Source organism: Myxine glutinosa, chromosome 12 (assembly GCF_964187855.1).
Source record: "Myxine glutinosa chromosome 12, kmMyxGlut1.1, whole genome shotgun sequence".
NCBI classification, from domain to species: Eukaryota; Metazoa; Chordata; class Myxini; order Myxiniformes; family Myxinidae; genus Myxine; species Myxine glutinosa.
In genome coordinates, this window is record NC_136272.1 from 20346864 (window position 1) to 20366191 (window position 19328).

At 47.0% G+C, this 19328-nt stretch overlaps 1 protein-coding gene across 1 annotated transcript in view; it reads right to left on the minus strand.

Annotated features, from left to right (window-relative positions):
* Positions 1-18024, minus strand: part of LOC137438145 (protein YIF1B) — a 54612-nt gene extending 36588 nt beyond the window's left edge. The window contains exons 1-3 of the mRNA XM_068133127.2: positions 17607-18024; positions 6539-6834; positions 6244-6348 (exon numbers count right to left, since the gene is read on the minus strand). Coding sequence (XP_067989228.2) covers positions 6244-6348; positions 6539-6834; positions 17607-17637 — 432 coding nt within the window. The 5' untranslated portion in view covers positions 17638-18024. The remainder of the gene's footprint in view (positions 1-6243; positions 6349-6538; positions 6835-17606) is intronic.
* Positions 18025-19328: the final 1304 nt, after the last annotated feature.

The following is a 19328-nucleotide window of genomic DNA, read 5'->3' on the forward strand; positions in this document are numbered from 1 at the left end:
AGGACGCACATGGAAACGGTCAAGGTAGCCTTGGAGGACGAGCTTGAGGAGACGTACCGGGGAATGAAAGAGGTGAAGCAGAAACTAGAAGAAGTGGAAGAAGGGATGAGCGAAATTAAGAAGCGACGGAGAGGGGATAAGAAAGAAATAAAAGAGGAGATAAAAGAATTGGTCCAAAGTCTGTGTTTGGATCGTGATGATGTGCTCATTAACCGGATGAGGGATTCGCAGGTGATGGAGGAGAAGCGAAGAGGAAGAGGACCCGGTGTAAGTGGTGACCAATATGGTCGTGCGTATGATGCGCCAGGGGATTTAAGAAGCTTGGGGGTCGAGATGGACCCGGGTGTTCGTGAGAGGCCGTGGGTGAAGTGTGCGACAGGTCTGGTGTGCGAAAAAGGAGGTGAGCGAGAAAGTCCGACTCTGGGGTGTGTGAGGAAAAAGTGCGTGCCAAGGAGTGAGGGTGCTGGCGAGAGTGAGTCGGTCGTAGCACATGTGCGAGGGAGCACATGGAAGCGTGGTGTGGTGAGTGTTACAGAGGGTGTGACGGGAGAGTGTGCGCGAGAAAGGTGTGTGACGGACAGGTGCATGAGGAAAGAGTGCGCTGTCAGAAGTAAGGAAGAGTGTCCACCTGTGGTGAGTGTTACAGAGGGTGTAACGGGAGAGTGTGCGCGAGAAAGGTGTGTGACGGACAGGCGCATGAGGAAAGAGTGCGCTGTCAGAAGTAAGGAAGAGTGTCCACCTGTGGTGAGTGTTACAGAGGGCGTAACGGGAGAGTGTGCGCGAGAAAGGTGTGTAACGGACAGGTGCATGAGGAAAGAGTGCGCTGTCAAGAGTAAGGGTGAGTGCGCTGTCAAGAATGGAGGTGAGAGTAGTGAGAGTGACAAGGAGAGTGAGTTGGTTGTGACAGGTGAGCGAGGATGTACACCTGGGATGGAAGGATGCACACCTAGAATGGTAGAGCGTGAGTGGGAATGCACGCTGGAGTTGGTAGTGAGGCACGTGGTTGGGTGTGCGAATGAGAGCACACCTGTGATTGTCACAGAGGAGGTGACAGAGGAGGGGGTGCGAAGAGGTGTATTGGTGAGGTGTGCGACCAACGAATGTGTGCCAAAATGTTCGGTGGTCAGGTGTGTGACCAAGGCTGTGAGTGGAATGAGAGTACCGAGGTGTGTAAGGAAAGGTACGAGGAGCATGGAGACGGCTGGATGTGTGAGCAAGGAACGGGCTGCGGGGTGTAAGAATCCAGGTGAAGCATCGACGGTAACCAGGTTAGAGGTTAGGTCGACTTTTAGCCGAAGCGGGCCCTCGGTGCGTGCCGGGCCTCGCTTTGAACGGCCGCGTCCGTGCTCCACTAGGTGGAGCGGGCAGCTGGGTAGGAAGGGTCGTCATGGCGACCACGTTTTGTTGAGACGCGCCGGCAGGTCGAGATCGGGACATTGGATGGCTCCACGCCGAGGTGGTGCGTGGGATCTCGGCCCGGGTAAGCCCCCGTCCCTGCCCCGAATGCCGGACGCATCCAGCCGCCGGCACAAAACAACCAGCATCCATGGCTTGGCTTTACGAAGCCGGGCTTTGGACAGGAATTGGCGCACCGAGAGGCATTAGTGAGTAGACGGGTGATGAGGATAGTGTTTTGGACCCAAAACTGGAGAAAAACAAAATTTGATGATTGGCAAGGGATTGGCAGTAGTGATTGGCAGATGATGGGTAGTGATTGGCAAATTTTTGATTTGTTGAAATTTGATGTGCAAAATTGGTAGTGAGAGACCCCCGATGTGGTGGGATGGCATCCCTGCCACCCTTCCCATGTGTGGGGGCAAAGGAGCAATAGCTTATGGGGTGTATGGCAGTGGAAACTAGCCCGGGTGGGTTAGGTTATATTGTAGGGATCTAGAAGAGATTGACATTAGGTAACGTTAAGTTTAGTTAGTGACTGATACCTGTAGTGGGGACGCAGGTAGATTAGTGGGGATGATAATGACGTGGGAGCGCAATAGTTTAAAGGGACGACTGGGAAGCGCAAGTTTCAGAAGGGAGTAGTTAGCTGAGATGATGCCGTGTGTGTGAGAATTGAACAGGAGTGATTGCACAGGTGTGCAACTGGACAGGTGTGTGGAGCAGTGTATGAGTAGTGAGTGTTGTGGATCAGCGCGAATGCGCTTGGGGAGAGAAGGGTGCAGGTGGCACCAGGTGGGAGAGCACAGGTGTGCAAGTACAGGTGTGTGGAGAGAGTTGGAGTAAGTGGTACGGAGTGGTGTGCATGGTGCGAAGGTGTGGATGGGGGAAGAGTGGACCCCTTTCACGAATACCCGGGGCGGGTAGTGTAAGTGTTAGGTAGAGGGTATAGGTAAGTTGTGGTTGGATATTGGCATTTGTGGTGCGGTTGCAGAATGGTGTTGTGAATGGGTGCATTAGTGTTGTGGAAATGGCGGGGCGTGTAGCCTGTTAGTGTGTGTAGTTGGTTGGGCACTCCACCACTGTGAGGATGTCGGCCAGGTGAGGCCGCAGGTGGGCTCTGGGAGCCGGTAGAGTTGTGGATGGGGCCCGAGGATCCGGAGGATGGACCCGGGTAGCCCAGTGCCAGAGAGGGCACCGAGTGGGGAGAGTGCCAGAGGGCCTTCCCCTGGTAGTTAGGTTAGGGTAAGGAGCAGGTAAGCTCGGAGGCAACTGCAGTGGTGGAGGTGTGCAGGTGGGTAGACCCACTGGGAGAGGTACACGTCGCAGCCCAGAAATTGTACGAGGGCACCGGGAGATGAATCGGGGGAGTGAGACCCCAAATTGAAGAGCACCACAGTTTGGCCAATGGGAATTGGTTTTTAGAACCCATAGTGTAAGAGGGCCAATGGTTTGGCCGGAGAAAGACCCCGGGTAGTGTAAAGTTGTTAAAGTCACTTAGGAAATAGTTAGGATTGATGAACCTGTCGCACCATACGCAGCCACTTACCTGTGGTGATGATGATGACTCCACACCTGTGTTTTCTTTGTTTTGTTGCAGGAAATGAAATTGCTGTGTGGATTGTGAGACGCATCACGACGTGGATGAGACATTGGGGTGATTCCATCTCTCCCTCCCTAGGAGGGACTGATGATGAATTGGTAATGGCAAATTTTGATGAGAGTTGAAAATGGCAAATTTGATTGGTTAGGAGGGAGAGAAGACGAATTTGGTTTATGGGAGGAACGGGGAAGACAGTAGGGATGTTTGTTGATTTGTAAAATAGATGTTTATGGGTAGTGTTGAGTTTTGTGGATACAGTAAGGGGTAAGGGAGGGGCCATGTAGGTTACCTGGTGGGGGGGGCGTACGATAAGAACGTACCTGTCTCACCTGGTTCCCATGTGCCCCCAGTGTGCATCATCTTATATTGCGTGCACTTTTGCGCCCTTACCACCTTACTCACTTGTCTTCTTCTTTTGTCTCCCACCTCCGAGGATCTGGCTTTGGGGTAGAGAGAGAGGAGAGAGCGGTGCTGGCTACGCAGTTGTGGGCCTGCACTTTCGCTGCTTGCTGCTTGGATCGATACACCATACGGACCGCAATGTTTGTGGCCACCCACAATGGACCGCAGTTCTTTTGCGGCCAAGCACCACCCGTGGAAGGACCTATGGGTCAACGTGGCACCTATGCCAAACAGGTGAACCACTTATAGTTGACACCACTGAAGGCCAAAATACAGAAATGGACGCGGTTGGCGCCTTTCTTTATTTTTGAAAAGAAGTAAGAAGGCCAAGTGCACCACACAAAGGCAAGACCAGCGGCAGAACATCGGCCGGCTGCGACACCACACAATGATTTATAAACACTTTATTGGTGCACCGGATGGTGCTCACTGTGTGATGCGGTGGTGCTTGATGCTTGGAAGGGGTGCTCTGCACGTTATTAAAGGCCGTCGGCCACAGAGCACTCGTGGGTTGGTGTATCGATGCTGGCAAGCGTGCTCTCTCTATGCATAACATCTGCATGTGTTCCTCCAAAAACAGGTCCTGGATCGTAGTGTAAATATCAGCGTAGTCTTGTGTAAATAATGCTCCCTACCGGCTGTATGTTTAGTTTGCGAATTCTTTCCGGATTCGGTTATCCTGTGGGTGTGTTTCTGAGAGGAGAAGGGTGCAACGTCGCAGGGGGACATATTTACTCATTTGTGAATATCTGTAAAACTGTCGCACTCAGGGTAGAGTTAATAGTAGAGGGAACTACATTGCGTGCCACACTAAAGTAGGTAAAAATTTATCGGGTCGGGACGCCCCGAGGGTAGAGAAGGGTGCAATGTTGCGAATATGGAATTTGGCCTCCATATCCGCTTGTAAATATTCCCCTATTTTCCCCAATACTCCCCAACTATCCCCAATCCCCCATTCCCTAGTCCCATTGTCTGTAAACAACAATCAGTAGAGCCGACCTTCCCCTTTTTCCCCCATTAAATGTCGTGCCCAGGTCCACCGCATCACACGTAGACAACTTTCGGACATCTTGCTAGTTATTCTTAGTCTATGTCAGTTAAGGACTCGTTTCCATTAATTATGACTCTTCGTTGCACCAGAATGTGATTATATGGCACCAGTAGTGAGTTTAGGACCTTTCCCGTACCTCCTCCCATCTTCTTCCCCGTCTACAACAACAGAGGGGCGCTGCGCGGGGGGGAGTGTGCGTCCTCCCACCGGCTCGGTTCGCCGCCATCGACAATGCGCTCCAGACGATGCGCTCCAGACCATGCGCTCCACGGGGTTACCACGAAGGGGCTCCTTGTCAGCTCCTCGTCAGGGGCGGAGCCGGTAACCCCCCCCGCACGCACCCAATGAGAAGCAACGTGCCGATTCCACGAGGCGGAGCTGACGAGCTGAGGGCGTGTCACTCCCCGCCGGATATACGCGGCCACGTAGCGGACGTGACGTCAGATGCGCCTGAACTACGGAGAGCAGAGGAAGCCACCGCCACCCCCAGCGCGACGATACCTCCCCGCATCTTTGGACCGGACCGAACCGGGTCGATTCTGCCCTGAGCCCAGGTGCACCTGGAGCCATCGATACCCGCTTTCCTGCTATCAATCCCCGTGTGAGTCAGCCTTGTCCCGTTTGCCTGTCGTCTGTTGGGGTTAATATAAGGTTGTGTCTAAGTGCCCACCTTTCTGTGCTGTACCTCTCGTCCCTGTAATCTGACCTTCCGCACGAATATAATCTCCTCCGGAGGTCTTGAGAACCGTATCCCTGGTGTCGTCATTTTAATCCCAGCCGTGTGTCTGTTCCTTCATTGACCTAGCATCGCGCGACTAGTCAACGTTCGGGTATAATATCGAGTATAATCTTGTGCAGACGTGGTCATCCCAAAACCGCTCGGTGAATAACATCCAAGCCACGTCTGTAACAATATATATGTGAACTGTTATGCCTTCTTAAGGTAAAGGTAAAAAATACCGTTATGTATTTTTACCAATAACCAAAATATGTTTCGTTTTAACTGATTGCTGTATGCTCCGAAGAGTTGTCGTAAAGCCAAAGGGGGGACATGGGGGGCACACCACGTGACACAGGGCACCTGAGAAATATATATTTAATTGTGAAACTAGATTCACTGCAAAACATGTTGATTCACGACTCGGTCATATCCAACCTTGGGGACATTTTTCCACCATCTTCTAAGGAAGAAAATTATGGGAATAGTTGTAAGTTAACCTCGAACAGGGGATGATGTAATATGTATCCCTTGATCTTTGTGTGCCTGGTTTCTTATGTTTCACTACCAAATGTTCACATCATAGAACTTTATTATAGGAATGCATCGCTGGGCCTTGGAAAGCCCAGCTTGTTTGGAATTAGAGCCTGAGAAATATCTTCCTTTTTGTGTCTTCAAAGGCCCTCTCTTGTCTGAGGTCATAATTAGCGCAGCGTTTTTCCTGTTATTTCATGTATATAACAAATTGAATTTTGCGGAGTTTTTAGAGGGTGGCTTGGACTTGCAGGTCTTGTGTGACGAGGCCCTGTGATTTCAAGGCATGCTCCACAATATTGTGTTTGCTCGATTTTTCATTAAACCTCATTTGCTGCTTCAAGGTGCCTCTTCTTGAGTTCCAAAGGGGGGGCCAACCCGTCATATATATATATATATATATATATATATATATATATATATATATATATATATATATATATATATATGTCACTACCCCACCGACATAACAATATATATATACACACACATACGCTGGATTAGTGACAGCCCCAAAAGGCATATAAAGGTCACATTTACCTTATGCATGTATGGGAACAAGAGGATTCCCAGTTTCTTCCCTACGTACACTGTGTCCACAGCAAAGTAGTACTTCAGCCTGTTCACCGAGATGTACTTGTCAATCTGAAATGAGGAAGGATATTGTAAAAATAAGAATAAAAGAAATGCAACGCACACAAATCAGGTTCAAGTGTGGATCTAGTTTACAAAAACTCATACCATGTCAATCCACAAAAACCTAGTATGGCAAAAAGGACCGATCAACCCCACTCGGAACTCCCTCAACTGACCCAATGACAAAATCAATTCTTACATTTTTCTCCATGGCCTCCTTTCCTTGGTTTGCCAGCGTGGAGCCATACGCCATTGCCATGTTGGTCATAGGATTCGTCATCGGGTCGGACAGGAAAGCCGGCACGTTAAATGCCTGCTCCGAGGGTCTTGGCCCTCCGGCATAGACATTGCCGGTGGGTCCGCCATGGCTCCAGCTGCCCCAGTGGCCCGGCTGAGGGGGCTGTGCGCCTCCGTAAGGTGTTCCAAAACTCGTATCGTCGAACAGCTGGTTCGGGTCTCCAGATTCCATCCCCGTATAAGGTTTTCTCTTTGATGCTATTGGGTGAGGGTTTGGGGACATTCAAGTCATGTTAAAATGTAGTATCTCAACTTTCTTAGTCACAATAACGTCTGGTAATAATGATTTCTTTGGAATATTTGAGTTTAATCAAGGTCTAGTAAAATTTGGATCAAGGCATAGTGAAATTAGTCCAAGAGCTATTTTTAATATGGGCCAAAATAAAGAAATTCATTCAACACTCCATTACGGCTTTAGACTGCTCGAATAATTTTGGGAAGTGACCCTCTGGAACAATTTGAGATAAGATAGTATGTGGTTTCAAATTGAAGTTTAGATTTGAAGATACAGGCTACAATGTCCGCGAAGGGGCGGGTATGACAGCTACAAAATCTTTGTACAGACACAATCTTTGTACAGACTCAACAAAGTTTCAATATTGAGGCACCGAGGGATTCATGTTACAATTCTCTATCAGAATATGTACAGAACCGATTCACTTGCTGCACCCAGCCAAACATGACTGGAAGTCAAGAGTTATTTATTTCTTTGCATACATAGTCGAAGCTCATGGAAGAGCTGGTACACGGAATGGGTCAGGACAAAACAGGATGCAAAAGGAACAATAGAGAGAGGGGTCAAACACCAACAGCAGAGCCGAAGGCAAAGATCAAGAGAAACTTGGACAGGCAATGGGTGTGGGGAGGAACGGGGGGGGGGCAGGGGAGGATGCATGGTGTGGACAAGATGGATACAGAAGGAAACTCCAAGGAGGGAAAATTGGAAGGAGGAGGATTTGGAGTGCTGGGTTAACAAGGGTAGAAAAGATCATGGTTTTGGATTGAGGAAGATCTAAGATGGTGGTGAAGAGCTGTTTTGAAGACCTGGAGAGACGAATGAGATTGAAGAGTATGTGGAATGGTTAACTGTGTATGCCCTGCAGAAACCTGGAGTGGGGGTGGGGTGGGGGGGGGGGCAAAGCACAGAAAGAGCAGAGGGTGCAAGACCAGAAACGAGGTGGTAGAAGACACCGACCACTGACCTGTCTGTGATGACGAAGTGATAGGCCCATGGACTCGGGTTCATCGCGAGAGATGTCCTGTATTCTTACTACTAGGGCGTGCCCGTACGTGGGTGCAAAAAAACATGCGTGCAAACAACAACAACAAAAAAAAACTTTGAAACCACGTGGCAGTAACGACCACAGAACCCCCCCCCCCCCCCTCTATTTACATGAAATGGTTTGGTCCATTCGCAAAGCCAAAGCGAACGGCTTGCGAGTACGGTAGAACCCCCCCCCCCCCCCCTCTATTTACATGAAATGGTTTGGTCCATTCGCAAAGCCAAAGCGAACGGCGAACGGCTAAATCGCCATAGCTCGGTAACTACTTCTCCGATTAATATGAAACCTTGAAAAGGCACATCCTCGGGTCCCCAGCAATATACCTGGCAAGTTTCAAGTATATCGGACCGGTAGTTGTCGAGAAACAGCGGTCACAGACAAACACACAGACACACACACACATACACACACACATACACACACACACACACAGAGAGATTACTGGAATTATAGATAGATGTCACCAATCCTGCTCTTAAGTGTGATGATGATGATGATGATGATGATGATGACGATGATGATCCATACTCTTTACAAAGTGTTGGTTTTGCCGAAGCAGTTTCTTAGCAAGGGTTATACTAGGTGATTTGCCATTGCATTCCCAGCGTTATTTGCCTGTGCTCTATCCTTTCCAATGCTGATCGTCAAGCAAGGAAGCAGCTCGCACCATTTTGTTTTAATCTTTTGCACGACTCGGTTGAGGTTTGAACCACCGACTTCCCAAACTCAGAGCTGAGGCTCCAGACAATATGCCCCCGAATCTGGTTTTAAATGGAATACATGGTACAACAGAATTTTAAGGCCATTTTCCCTGCTAGAGCGGGGGTTAGCCTTGCGGGCCCCATGACAATCTTCTCCATTTTACCCTATTTTCTGCATCTCCCCATGTTAACCCCCTTGCCCGCATTTCTTCTTCCACCATCTTTAGCCAAGTCTTTCTCGGTCTTCCCCGTCCTCTACTTCCTTCTACATTCATTTCCATCACTCTTCTCAACCAGTCCCTTTCATCCTTCCTCAACACATGACCAAACCATCTCAACCTGTTCCTCTTCACAGCATCCATCACAGGCTCTATTCCCATCATCTTTTCGCAATTCATCATTTGTCTTCCTCTCTCTCAACGATACTCCACACATCCACCGAACCATTCGCATTTCCACCCTTTCCAGCCTTCGTTGCTGCTCTACGTTCATTACCCATGTCTCACTCCCATAAATCATAACATTTTGTTATGATTATACGATATCAATTTTTGTGGTGTTTATATTTCTGGGGATGGGAGACAATATTTCTGTTTCAAATTATCCCTCAGTAAAAAAACACATCTGTTTCTTATGACAATACGTCCATCTATCGTTCGTATACAGTGTTCCAGCTGGGCCATTTGAGTATGGTGCCATGTTGTGCCAATACGGGACTTTTGAAATGACATATGAATGCTATACAAGGCCTTTTGTGCGTGTGCCGTTTACAGTGACTCGGTTCTGTTCACGGGGCACGTCTAACCTGCCATTGCTAGGACGAAATCTGTGATTCAAATCATCTCTTAAACATAATTTTCAATATTCAGACGATAGAATGGCAATTTCAAAATGGTGAACCATAATTGTTCTGTTTTTCTGCCGTGATACCCTCAAGGTTACCGGTGCACTCGCTGCGTGCCCAGAAGTCAACACATAGATTTCCTTCTCAAAATGGTGTGGAAATCACCCAAAATGGCGCAGAGATCACCCAAAATGGTGCCGAGGGAATAAAAAGAGCAACGTTTAATGTCTGACATGCAGATCCAATGAATTGTTGACGGAGTTTAATGAAGAATATCTCACTGCATAGATGTACACAGATAAGCTGAATCTTCTCCACAGACCCACACACAGTGGGTTGAAATTGAGCGGCAGTGGCAAAAGAACCGATGGGTCATTAAACCTTCACAGGTTCGCGAACAGAAGACCCCCAATTCCTCCTTCACTATGTACAGTTGTGGCCAAAAATATTGGCACCCTTGCACTTTTTTCAACTAATGCACCATTTCTTCAAGAATAATGTTGAAATTAAAAAAATATTTTGGTGTCCACATATGTATTTCTTTGGTTTGCAGTGGAACAAAACAAAAAAAGTTGAAAAAATTACTAAATCTTAGCTTATTCCCCACAGAAATCCTAAAATGGCCCGGACAATATTATTGGCACCTTTTAGAAGTTTTTTTTTTCCGTTGTATACAAGATCGAGGCTCATGTCAGAGCTAACAACAATCACAAATTAAAAAAACAGACACACAAAACATACAATAATGGGAGCAGGAGACAAGATGGGGAGAGAGAGGGAAGCACACAAGCATAACAGCAGAGAAGAGGGACATCCGAAGATCTGTGGGAGGGAGAGGGCTTGGAGGAAGGAGGGATTGGAAGGCAAGGGGGGGGGGGTTGGGGGGGGGAGAACCGAAACCGAACCGAAAAGTTCTTAGAAATCATTAGATTTCAAGCAGGTGATTCTCCTTTACTTTGGAATTGAACTCACCTGTGGCGAGTTGCAGGTGCCTGCAATATAAAATCACTCATTCAACCAGTTTGAAGAGAGAAAAGGAGTCATTCTGCTGTTTTGTGTCACTGTGTGTACCACAATGAGCATAGAGAAAAGAAAGAAAATCAGAGAATTGTCTGAGGTGGTCAGACACAAGATTGTAGCCAAGCATGGACAATCTCAAGGCTACAAATCCATCTTCAGAAACCTTGATGTTCCTGTGTCCACCATACACAATGTTATCAGGAAGTTTAAGGCCCATGGCATTATAGCCAATCTCCCTGGACGTGGCCGCAAGAGAAAACATGATCGAAGATTGCAGCGAAGGATTGTTTGAATGGTGGAGAAAGCACCTCGATCAACAGCCAAACAGATTCAAGCTGACCTTCAGACACAAGGTACGACAGTTTCAACTCACACCATCCGTCGCCAACTCGTTGAAAGGGGGTTCTATGGTAGGAGACCTAGGAGGACCCCACAGCTGAGAGAGAGACATAAGAAAGCCCGACTGGAGTTTGCCAAAACACACCTGAACAAGCCAAAATCTTTCTGGGAGAACGTCCTGTGGAGAGATGAGACCAAATTAGAACTTTTTGGTAAAGCACATCATCTCTATGTTCCCAGAAATCTAAATTTAAACCTTCAAAGAAAAGAACACCTTCCCTACAGTTAGCCATGGAGGAGGTTCAGTGATGTTTTGGGGTTGCTGTGCTGCCTCTGGCACCGGGTACCTTGAATGTGTGCATGGCATCATGAAATCAGGAGATTGCCAAGGCATTTTGGAGCGCAATGTTCAACCAAGTGTCAGAAAGCTGGGTCTCTGTCGAAGGTCATGGTTCTTGCAGCAGGACAATGACCCCAAACGCACTTCAAAAAGCACCCAGGAATGGTTCAAGACAAAACGCTGGACCAGTTCTGAAGTGTCCAGCAACGAGTCCAGATCTAAATCCCATTGGACACTTGTGGCGAGATCTGAAAACAGCAGTTGGGAGAAGGCACCCTTCAAATCTGAGAGATCTGAAAACAGCAGTTGGGAGAAGGCACCCTTCAAATCTGGGAGAACTGGAGCAGTTTTCACAAGAAGAGTGGGACAAACTGCCAGTAGAGAGGCGTAGGAAGCTCATTCATAGCTATAGGAAGTGCTTGACTGCAGTTATTTTGTCCAAAGGCTGTGCTACCAAATATTAAATCTAAAGTGTCAATAATTTTGTCAATGCAATTTCTTTTTACAGGTATTTTCTGATTTAAAAGGATATATTATGTTCTGAATCAAAAACAAAGGTTCTGTAATATTAACAGTGAAATAATGAATTGTGAAGACCAAATACCTTTGCCAATTTCAACTTATTTTTAGAGAAAATTGTGAGAGTTATTTGAAAAAGGTGCCAGGGTGCCAATATTTTTGGCCACGACTTGTAGTTAGTTTTAAAAAGATATGCACCCCTCAAAACAGAGCGTAGCAGCTCAAGAGAAATCTCAACGCTTGTTTCCACAATTAAATCACAATTAAATCGATATACAGCTCCGTAACACTTGCTATGCCCCTTTAAAATCCTATTTGGATCACCGATATACAATTATTATACGTGCATGATGTGCAATTTAGGTTTGCTTCATGATCGGTAAAACCTGGTGTTGGCTTAACGGTTAAGATGTTGGCTTAATATCTTAGGGTGTTGAGTTTGAGCCCCTGTCTTGTCGTTGAATTAGCACCAGATGGGTTGACTCAGCCTGTCATCCCTCCGAGGTCGTCAAAATGAGTACCAGCTTACTGGGATGAATGAGCTATTCGAGTGTCCTGCGTCGGAGTGGCGATCCATCCAGGAGTATGCCAAATATCCAAGAAACTACTTTGGCAGCCATATTCATATGAAGATGTAAAAGGAGTGGCCTTCTTCTTTCTCATGATCGGTTAGTTTTATGTTATTCCGCATTTGATACGATGCTCAGCTCAGACAGCGAGGAGATCTGCATGAACCTACTGCGCTACCAAAGGAAAAGGGGCTCACAAACTTGGAGAAATGCATAATCTGCCAGGTCAGGGCTGGTACTTTCCACGCAGGTAACACAATCACACAGGCAGCAAAAGCTGATGGCATGCCGATTGTTACGGATTCGTCACTTCCGTTGTTGTGGTTCTCATCCACTGTAAACATTTTTGGTTCCATGTACTACTATTGTTATCGTTTAAGTGAAATAGAGATAACCGTTTTCAAAAGGTAAAAAAATTTAATGTTTTAAAAGAAACCAGAAACGGGATCGAGAGAAAACCGGACGAAGAAGAAGAGGAAGAAAGAGGCGGAGCAAGTGAGGTCGAGAAGAAGCCGAGCTGCTTTGAGGTCTTGAGCAAATGCTGGCGAACGGGGGGCACGAGTGAACTTTGGGTTTCCTGGGAAAGGGATTCCTGCGACAGAGTTGTTATCGCTGTGACAGATAAACCTGCGTGGCAGGTTTTGCGGTCGATTCCGAAGAGAATCGTTGGAGTGCCGTTACGTCTCAAGTACAGGCCCGTCAGCCATTTTGCCTCGCGCCCGATTTCGCATCGCTCCAGGCTTTTCACCTCACTTCAACCATTTCACTGCATCCAGCCGTTCGCCTGGTTTGCGTGTGACACATGGATTTTGAGTGGGAATTTGCAGTTCGCCGTTTGGGAGCCGTTGAACGTTCATACCCGAAGGTGTGATTTCCCAGTCACCTCTTGAGGGCACCTTTGCGCATCTTTGGCAGCGTGACTCAACTGTCAGCCGAACTGGATTCTGGTCTCGATACGACATCGTTCTTGCGATCACCGGAGCATGGATCGACTTTGGCTTGAGGCCGGGACAGAGACTTTGGGAATGTTATTTTCGCTCACTTGGAGCACAGTGAGTTATATAGTACGAAACTGATGGTACCATCATAAGAATGATATATTGGTTGTACGATTGATTAATATTGTTCTTATCTATCTATAATTCCAGTAATCTCTGTATGTCTGTGTGTATGTCTGTGTGTCTGTGACCGCTGTTTCTCGACAACCACGGGTCCGATATACTTGAAACTTGCCAGGTATATTGCTGGGGACCCGAGGATGTGCCTTTTCAAGGTTTCATATTAATCGGAGAAGTAGTTACCGAGCTATGGCGATTTAGCCGTTCGCCGTTCGCTTTGGCTTTGCGAATGGACCAAACCATTTCATGTAAATAGAGGGGGGGGTTCTGTGGTCGTTGCGAATGGACCAAACCATTCATGTAAATAGAGGGGGGGGGGGTTCTGTGGTCGTTACTGCCACGTGGTTTCAAAGTTTTTTTTTGTTGTTGTTTGCACGCATGTTTTTTTGCACCCACGTACGGGCACGCCCTAGGATGTTTACACACACACACCCCTACACAAATTTTTTTTTTTTTTTTTTTTGGCAAGGAACGGGCACCCACGTACGGGCACGTCCTAGTAATAATAATAATAATAATAATTCATTTATTTTGTATAGCGCTTTTCCAGAAGCCCAAAGGCGCTTTGACAGAGTGGAAAACATAATGCATAACAATACATGAAAACAACAATTGCAAAAAGACAAGAATCAATAGGGAAATATTTAAAGCAAAAGGAGGGAGAAGGAGAAGAGATAGTCGGGGGTTAAATGCTGTGGGTTGAATGTTGAATGCAGTGTTGAACAGGTGGGTCTTTAGTGATGTTTTGAATGTGGTGAGTGAGGAGGAGTCTCTGATGGTGTGAGGTAGTGAGTTCCAGAGGGTGGGAGCAGCGATGGAGAAGGCCCTGTCCCCCCAGGATCTGAATTTGGTCCGGATGGAGGGGGTCAGGAGGTTGGTACCAGCAGAGCGGAGGTTGCGGGTGGGAGTGTGTCTGGAGAGGAGGTCAGCCAGGTAGGATGGGGCCAGGTTATGGAGGGCTTTGTATGTCAAGAGGAGGATTTTGTACTGGATTCTCTGGGGGATGGGGAGCCAGTGAAGCTTGTAAAGGACAGGGGTGATGTGGTCACGGGTCCGGGAATGGGTGAGTAGACGGGCAGCGGAGTTCTGAATGTATTGGAGTTTATTGGTGATTTTTTAGGGTGAACCATAGAGGAGGCTATTGCAGTAGTCCAGACGGGAGGTGATGAAGGCGTGGATGAGGGTTTCTGCAGCCGTGGAGGAGAGGGATGAGCGGAGACAGGCAATGTTTTTCAGGTGAAAGAAGGCTGACTTTGTGATCTGTTTAGTGTATTTGTCGAAGGAAAGGGTTTGGTCAAAGATGACGCCAAGATTCCGGATGTGAGGGGAGGTGGATACTGGGATACCGTCGATGTTGAGGGCAAAGTTATGGGTGGATTTTGTAAGCGTTTTTGGGCCAATGATGATTATTTCAGATTTATCACAGTTAAGCTTGAGGAAGTTGATTTGAAGCCAGGATTTTATTTCAGTGATGCAGTTTGTCAGGATAGAGTGGGTGTCGGTGGAGACGGACTTGGTGGAGATGAAAAGCTGGATGTCATCGGCGAAGCAGTGGAATTGGAGACCATGACGGCGGATTAAGTGACCGAGGGTGGGACAGGTAGAGGATGAAGAGGAGGGACCCAAGAACTGAACCTTTGGGGACACCTTGGAGGAGGGGAGCAGTGGGGGATTTGCAGTTATTGATGGAGATGAACTGGCGTCTGTCAGAGAGGTATGATTTAATCCAAGAGAGGGCAGTGCCGGTAACGATAAAGGTGGATTCAAGTCGGGTGAGGAGGATGGTGTGATCGATGGTGTCAAAGGCAGCGCTGAGGTCGAGGAGGACGAGAATGTTGAGGTTGCCAGCGTCAGAGGAGAGGAGAAGGTCGTTGGTGATTTTGAGGTGAGCAGTTTCAGTACTGTGGTTGGAGCGGATTCCGGATTTGGAATGTTTCATACAGGTTATTGGCAGAGAGATGATGTTTGAGTTGAGTGGCTACAGCGCATTCCAAAACTTTTGACAGAAAGGGTAGGTTGGAGATGGGTCTGAAGTTGTTTAGGGTGTCAGGGTTTAGACCAGGTTTTTTTAGAATGGGGGTAACAGCAGCAATTTTGAGGGAAGGTGGGACGATGCCTGTAGACAGGGAGGAGTTTATTGTTGCAATGATAAGTGGAGAGAGAGCAGGGAGGGAGGCCTTGACAAAGCTGGAGGGGATGGGGTCAAGAGTGCAGGTGGCAGTTTTCATTCCTATGAGGAGTTCAGAGAGGTCAGTAGGGGAGATTGGGGAGAACCGAGACAGGGGATGGCAGGACAAGGGGGGGCAGGTGGTTGGAGGAGGAGCGGGTGCGGCGGTGGTCAAGCTGTTGTAGATGTTGTCAATTTTGCGTTGGAAGAAAGAGAGGAAGGAGATGCAGTTGTCTACTGTGAATGACTGGGTGGTGGTGTTCAGGGGGCGGAGGAGTTTGTTTATTGTCGAGAAGAGTGCTTTTGGGTTTCCGGAGCCAGAGTGGATAATTTGAGAGTAGTAGGCGGAGCGGGCACGGGAGAGGGCATCTTTGTAGTGTTGTAGGTGGTCCTTGTAGGCTTGGGAGTGAACTGTGAGACCCGTTTTATTGCGGAGTCTTTCAAGTTGGCGAGCACGAGTTTTCATCAGGCGGAGTTCAGGGGTAAACCAGGGAGCAGAATGGGTGAAAGAAACTGTTTTGGTTTTTACAGGCGCAAGCTGGTCAAGGCAGGAGGAGAGAGTGTGGTTGTAGTAGTCAGTGAGGTCAGAAGGGGTGTGGAGGTCAATGAAGGGAGAAGTGGACATTTTTTCAGAGAGGGTGGATGAGAATGAGGTAGGTGAAAGAGCGTTTAGCTTACGGAAGTTGATAGTGCGATAATGCCTTGGTGTTGGGGCGGGGATGTTGATGGTCAGAGTGATGGCTAAGTGGTCAGAGAGGGTGAGGTCGGAGCCAGAGAGATGGTGCAAATTTAATCCAGTGGAGCAGACTTGTGCTGTTATTCTTGTGTGACCTTAATACAATACTTGTTTGTTGGTAACAATTGGTGTGGTTTCACCATTGATCTTTGACACACAGAATAACACATCTTTCTGCCGTGACTTCTTTCGGGGCTCGGAGGTACACCGTGACCGGGGTTTGGGGAGGAGCACGTAACACGATGATCATTGCTGCTGTCAACAATGACGATGGCAGGTGAAGCCAGGTATCACAGAACCTGCTATGCCTCATATCAGAAAGGTAAATCTGAAATGTATTGTTTCATTAAGGTGAGGAAGAAACCTTGTATGCTCCAAAGGTATAACCACATACTCTCATCGCTGGAACTGCTCCACAGGGTCCCTTTCCACAGGTTCAAAGTGGTGTTGAACGATAACCACCTGGTAATAGGTATGGTCTTTGCTCCTGGACTATTGGGGTTTCTGTGGTATAAGAGGGTCTGGTACTTGGGGTTTCTGTGGTATAAGAGGGTCTGGTACTTGGGGTTTCTGTGGTATAAGAGGGTCTGGTACTTGGGGTTTCTGTGGTATAAGAGGGTCTGGTACTTTGGGTTTCGGTGGTACAAGAGGGTCTGGTACTTGGGGTTTCTGTGGTATAAGAGGATCTGGTACTTGGGGTTTCTGTGGTATAAGAGGGTCTGGTACTTGGGGTTTCTGTGGTACAAGAGGGTCTGGTACTTTGTGTTTCGGTGGTACAAGAGGGTCTGGTACTTGGGGTTTCGGTGGTATAAGAGGGTCTGGTACTTTGGGTTTCGGTAGTACAAGAGGGTCTGGTACTTGGGGTTTCTGTGGTACAAGGTCTGGTACTTGGGGTTTCTGTGGTATAAGAGGATCTGGTACTTGGGGTTTCTGTGGTATAAGAGGGTCTGGTACTTTGGGTTTCTGTGGTATAAGAGGGTCTGGTACTTTGGGTTTCGGTGGTACAAGAGGGTCTGGTACTTGGGGTTTCTGTGGTATAAGAGGGTCTGGTACTTGGGGTTTCTGTGGTATAAGAGGGTCTGGTACTTGGGGTTTCTGAAAACAATCTCACAACAACGGGTCGCGACCGTGTACGGTGCGCACGAAGCAAGAACCCAGGCGGTGAGTAAACGTCAAGGTATTTCATGCAAAGAGGTTCGTGTTGGGAATGACGTTACGTACGCGTCACGGTGACTGACTGATGACCTCGGCGGTTCTTCATCACGACAGTCATTACGCAAAATGCAAGTACAGAATGGAATCAGTGAGGTAAACCATTGTGTGGGGTCACTCACCGTGGCGGTACGAACCGACCGGATGATCCATCGTTATTCCGGAAGGAATGAGGAACGGGCAATCCTGCCACGTGAGCACGCACAGGAGATGAAAGTGAACCAATGAAAGAATCAGGATTGTGATCAGTTTCCAAGCAGCTTGCTATCATTTGCCAAGCCAGCCGTTCCTTATCAACGGCTTCGAATGGAGTGCTTGCTTAAGTGCTTCAACCACTTGGCGAGTGCTCCATGAAAAACTTTGTAACTTAACACACCGTTGCCATTCGATCGAGGGAAGAACAAACAATGTTAATTAATCGATAATATCGCTTTATATTACGTATATTCTGGCATATAGATCGAAAGACTACACGAATAGTGAAAAAGAAATTCCGTTGGCCAGATCTACGAGCATCTATATATAACACAAAAATGCACCGAAGATTATGCTCTGAATCGCTTCATACAAATGCACCGAATAGGTTCATTTTTAGCAATCCTGCAGAGGCACAATGTATATCTTGATGCACCTGTAAAATAATAATAATAATAATAATAAAATATATATAACGTGAAACCAGCCTTTCCAAAAATAAATATCGTCATACACCACCGACCGACGAACCAATATCCCATGAGACATTCATTATTATTTTTAAATAACCATTTAATTTTTCAAACGAAGATTGAGTTTCTACATGAAATATAGACAATAGGGTCGTGATTAGTTACCATGTTTCTTGTAGAGCGCTCGCCAAGTGGCTTAAGCACTCAAGCAATTATTTCATTCGAAACCGTTGCTAAGGAACGGCTGGCTTGGCAATCGCTAGCTAGCTGCTTGGTAACTGAACACACTCCTGTACGTGGAGTTGTACAGTACTGCACTGCAATCGTGCATTGCCGATATATTGCTTCAAAAGGAAAGTATAAGCACGCCGTACAAAAATTCTCGAAAAAGTGACTTTTTATTCCATCGCAACAACCATACGGTAAAGATTCCATTTAAATATTGATATACAGAAGCAGATTGTTATTTAACAAGATTTGCAAATGTGCATGTGAATGGAGCAGTGTTTGGAGGTGTATAGCATAAATGTAAGCTAGGATGTGACTCAACCTTTTTTGCGTTAAGAAAAAAAAAATCATTAATGTGCAGCTGTTTAAAATTCATGTTAACAAGAAAGCAGGGAATCACAGGATCGTACTAACCTTTGATCTCTATAGTAACTGGATAAGGTGTCTAAAGTTAATGGGTTGGGCGTGCCTGAAGCCACCGGAAGCGATCTATCCGCCATATTGCTTCTCCCGCAACACAGAAAATCCCGTTTGCGTCAATACAAATACTTGCTTCAAAATGCAATCACATTTCATCGATAACTGGCATTCACCTTAGTTACTAACAGTCCCATTCATTCGTGTTCGTGATGGGAGAACAAAGATGGCGGTCAATTGGCTTCAAAAAATGAGGTTCCCCTCCAATCCAGTTAATATGGAGATCAGTCAGTGTTTAAAGCTGTGATAAATAAAAATTTAACACCCAAAAAGCGAAATCATTCATCATGACCTTTGCTGCTTAAAGTTCTAAAGCTACAGTACATGTCAAAATCGGAAATCCCATTTGCTTTTTCACAATCGGATCAAACAAAAAAAAAATAGTAAAAACAGTGATGTGCGGGAGCATGACCGAAGCACAGTGATCATCCTTTACCGGAAAGTCTATGCAAACACCTTGTTGTCCACCAG